Raw genomic sequence first — 4,659 nt, 5'->3', positions numbered from 1 at the left:
TGAACTTAAATTTAAATAAAATAATATTCTAAATCATAATCTATTTGGAAAAACATATATTCATAAATTTGTTCATCTCCATAATATATTCTATTAATTATTCCACACAGGAAATGAACTTATTTACTTTTACTTTAAACTTAGGATCCTATTTAATATTCTCCCATTAAAAAAAGAAAATCAGTTGGAAACCAAAGAAAGAGAGGAAAGGAAAACTACTAAAAATGTTTGGCTGAGTGCCTCTCCCTTTCCCTTCACCCTTGCATCAACAAAGAAAACAAAAACAAATCCCAAATGGAAAAAATGGGAGATTCAAAAATCCAATGCAATTTTATCTCCATAGAAACATAACATATAATTATATATCCCATATCCATAACAATTATGAAGAACCGTATTTCGGATCAAACCAGGATTCTACCAAAGAGGATAATCCTAATTCGTCACGGCGAAAGCCAAGGTAACCGCGACAATTCCGCCTACACTGCATGGCCAGACCACAAGATTCCCTTAACACAAAACGGTTTAAATCAGGCGCGAATAGCTGGTCGTCAGATTCTACGTGTTATATCTGACGATGGGGAATCGAACAATTGGAATGTTTACTTTTACGTTTCGCCTTACGATCGAGCACGTTCAACGTTACGAGAGATTGGTCGTGCATTTAAAAGAGAGCAAATTATCGGAGTTCGAGAAGAGTGTCGGATTAGGGAACAAGATTTTGGGAATTTTCAGGTTGAAGAAAGGATGAAGGATATTAAGGAGACTAGATTGAGATTTGGTAGGTTCTTTTATAGGTTTCCCGAGGGAGAATCCGCTTCTGATGTTTATGATCGTGTTTCTGGTAATAATAAAATATCTCCCTAGCTATTACAATTATATTATTACAATTATATTGATCAATGAAATAACTTATTCTCTAAAAAAAAAAAAATTATTTTAAATATTATGAGGAAGTTTTAAACATAAAAAATAAAAATATTCTACCACTTTAAAATAAACCCACATGAAAAAACATCAATTCATTGTTTGAAAATCTAAACAACATTAATAATTTCAATCCTATAAACTTCCCATCTCAAAATTTCCAATTAATGAAACTCAGGTTGAAGTTGGGAGAAATTATTATATTTTACCTTTACAATGATTTTTTTTTGTTTATATTTCTTTTAAATCTATTTTCTTCTTCTTTTATTATTATTTAAGAATTAATTATATTGATTACAATTATAACTTGTTATTACTAAAATGCATATAAAAATATTGTTTTTTTATTTAAAAAGTTAAAACAACCTTCACTCTAACCTATGGTATTTTGTTTTAATAAGAATCGAATTACATATAAAACCAAATTTGTTTTTGCAATAATTAGAGGAATTTTCTTTGGAATACTAGTCTCCAAATGTAGTCAATAAAGCCAAGATTTCTGATACTATTTATGGAGTTACTTAATCTTCTTCTTTTTTAACTTTTTTCTTGGAATTGCAAAAAGTAAATAGAATGAAAGTGACATGTTTTTACCATGTAATAATAATTTGATATATATTTGGAAAAAAACTTATATTTCTTAGTACAAAAAAATGTCAACAAATTTCTAAATTTGGGTCTCAATTTTTGGTGTTCATCAGGGTTTCTTGAATCTTTATGGAGGGACATAGACATGAACAGACATCATCAAGACCGATCAAACGATCTAAACCTAGTAATGATATCCCATGGATTGGCTTCACGTGTGTTCATGATGAAGTGGTTCAAATGGACCGTGGAACAATTTGAGTTCCTTAGCAACTTTGGCAATTGTGAGCTTCGTGTGATGCAATTGGGTGTAGGAGGAGAATACAGTCTAGCAATCCATCATTCAGATGAAGAAATGCAAAGGTGGGGATTCTCCAACGAGATGATTGCTGACCAAAAATTACGTGCACATGCTAGCCGCGGAGAATGGAATGAAACTTCTCCATTGTGTCTAGATGTTTTTTTTGATAAATTTGAAGAGGAGGATTCAACCGATAACACTGTTCAAGAAGATTGCGACGATAGTGTTGAAGAAAAATGTGAACACGAAGACGAAAATACAAGCTAAAATTGTTTGTAAGATATTGTATCATCTACAATTGAATTTAATGTATGAGTATAATATTGGATTTAGTAGTTTCTCTAAAAAATGTAAAGAGCTTGCTAACATATATTTTTGTCCAAATTTTGATTTTACCCCCTTGGGTTGTAAAAACTTTTTATTTAAATTAGGAGGTTTTCATGCTTTGAGGTGCCTGTAAAATTCATTAATTGCTATCTTCAATTCCTAGTTGACCTTAAAGGTTTTAATACCATACTTTGTTTCTAGTTTATGGTCATTTTTTTTTTTATATTCAAACTATATTTAAGTTAAGAGGAATGATACATATCTCTATTGGGAGATAATGACAGGGGCAGTGATGATCTATGTGACTCGACAGATAGAATTAATAAATAAATAAAAATATAATAATAATTAAGACACGTTTAATATTAATTAATTTTTCTCTCCTCTTATTAAATAATTTCTTTTTCTATCTCTACGAATTAATTTATCTCATTTATCCCTACTCTCACGATTATAATTTATTCATTTCTTTAATATTTATTATATAAAATAACTCAACAATTTACAACAAATTCTACATTAAATATTTTAATAATATGTTTAAATAAAACATAAACCCTAAACTCTAAATCATAAACCTAAACCATAAACCATAAACTCTAAACCCTAAACCCTGAACCCTAAACTCTAACCCTAAACCTTGTTGGGTCAGCTCATTTGGCAGATGGGCCTAACAAATTAATAAAGCCCATTAGGGCATATTTAATTAAGGAAAAAAAAACACAATAGTTTTTTTGTGGTTGTTTTTCTCTCTCTCTTTTCCAACAGTTCTTCCTCCATTGAAGCGGCAGGTTCTTCTTCTAATTTCCTTTATCTCTTCTACATTTGGTTAGCCATCTTTAGTGATGATGGTAATGTATGTGAATGACAAGTTAGGATGAGGTCAATTGATAACTTTTGTTAGATTACCTCTAGGCTTTTATTGAACTAAATTGTATACTCATTTGATATAGTGGATGATTTAAGTGGCCGAAGTGTTCCGTGGTTTTTACCTAATTTGGGTTTTCCACGTAAAATCTTGGTGTCCCGCTCTCTGTTTCTTTGATTGTTTGATTGTTTGATGCTCAATTGTTTTGGCTTCCTATTTGATTACACAAAAGGGAAAAAGAATTGTTAGGCCTTGTTGTAGCTTGTTTATTTATGAATTGCTAAACAGGTGCTATTATTCGATTTCTACAACAAGTGGTATCAGAGCTGAGTTCGTTTGGCAGTAATTCTTGTATAATTAAAATGGAAGAGTCGTTGAGTAGTAATGGAACGATGATCAAACTCACAGCTACCAATTACACAATCTGGAAGTCGCGGATGGAGGACTTATTGTGTAATTATGATTATGAAGACACTATTTTGAGTGATAAAGGCAAACCAGAGGCTATGACAGATACAGATTAGAAAAAGCTGAACAGAAAGGCAGTTGGTAAAATCAGGCAATGGGTTGACAACAGTGTGTATCAGCATGTGGCTACTGAGGTTAATGCTCATAAAGTGTGGACTATTTTGAGTGAGCTGTATGAGAAGAACAACACTAAAAACAGAGCATTTCTATTTAGGAAGTTTTGCTCGTTGAAATATCAAGATGGGTCTTCTATGTCTGAGCATCTAAATGCTTTTCAGGGGATTCTAAATGAGTTGGCTGCGATAGGAATGAAATTTGATGATGAGCTTCATGCTATGTGTTTGATTAATTCTCTGCCTGATAGTTGGGAAACACTTGTGGTTTCAATTACCAATTCTGTTCCACAAGGTAAGCTCATTTTGAAAATGATGAAAGAGAGTGTGCTGAATGAAGAGGCTAGAAGAAAAAAACAGGGCTTCTCGACTCCAAGTCAGGTGTTCGTGACTGAGAAAAGGGGTAGAAGTAAAAGTAAAACTCCAAAGAATCGCAGTGGCAGTTCAGACAGGTCACGGGGAACATCCAGCTCGAGAAAAGAGATTACATGTTATCATTGTGGCAAGCCAGGACACAAGAAGTATCAGTGCAGATCTTTGAAGCGGGAACAAAAGGAGAATAAGCAAGATGGAAGTAGTAAGGTTGCAGATGTGGGTGGTAACGACATCGATATTGTTTACGACAATGATAGTATCAACCTTGTTTCTCAAGATACACAATGGGTGGTAGACTCAGGTGCTTCTTATCATGTCACCAATCGTTGTGATATATTTGCTTCTTACACTAGTGGACAGTTTGGTTCAGTGACGTTGGGAAACCATGTTACGTGTAAGATTGTTAGAAAAGGAGATGTCTGTTTGGATACTAACACTTTGTGCAAGCTACTTTTGAAAAATGTTCGACATGTTCCTATTATTCGGATGAATTTGATCTCTACTGGTATTCTTGATGATGAGGGCTATCATAGTTACTTTGGTGAAGGAAAATGGAAACTCACTAAGGGGTCTTTGGTGATAGCTAAAGGAAAGAATGTCGGTTCTCTTTATGTGACAGAGACTAAGTCTTACGGGGGGAAGCAAATGCAGTTAATGATTGTTCAGCACAGCTTTGGCATAAGAGACTTGGT

At 33.1% G+C, this 4,659-nt stretch overlaps 1 protein-coding gene across 1 annotated transcript; it reads left to right on the top strand.

The window, feature by feature from the left end:
* The first annotated feature begins 384 nt into the window (after nt 1-384).
* On the top strand, nt 385-2,083 carry LOC124940755 (phosphoglycerate mutase-like protein AT74H). The gene is made up of 2 exons (XM_047481296.1): nt 385-844; nt 1,629-2,083. Exons 1-2 carry the CDS (start codon nt 385-387, stop codon nt 2,081-2,083), a joined length of 915 nt encoding a protein of 304 aa, XP_047337252.1.
* Nucleotides 2,084-4,659: the final 2,576 nt, after the last annotated feature.

Source organism: Impatiens glandulifera, chromosome 1 (assembly GCF_907164915.1).
Source record: "Impatiens glandulifera chromosome 1, dImpGla2.1, whole genome shotgun sequence".
Lineage (NCBI taxonomy): Eukaryota > Viridiplantae > Streptophyta > Magnoliopsida > Ericales > Balsaminaceae > Impatiens > Impatiens glandulifera.
Note: the sequence above shows the minus strand (reverse complement) of the source record. Positions and strands in the feature narration are given on the sequence as shown.

What these genes read in the sequence shown, in the direction of transcription:
- LOC124940755 (XM_047481296.1), top strand. Translation starts at nt 385, where the DNA reads ATGAAGAACCGTATTTCGGATCAAACCAGGATTCTACCAAAGAGGATA. An exon ending in TGTTTATGATCGTGTTTCTG is followed by an intron (nt 845 to 1,628) that starts GTAATAATAAAA and finishes GGTGTTCATCAG; the next exon opens with GGTTTCTTGAATCTTTATGG.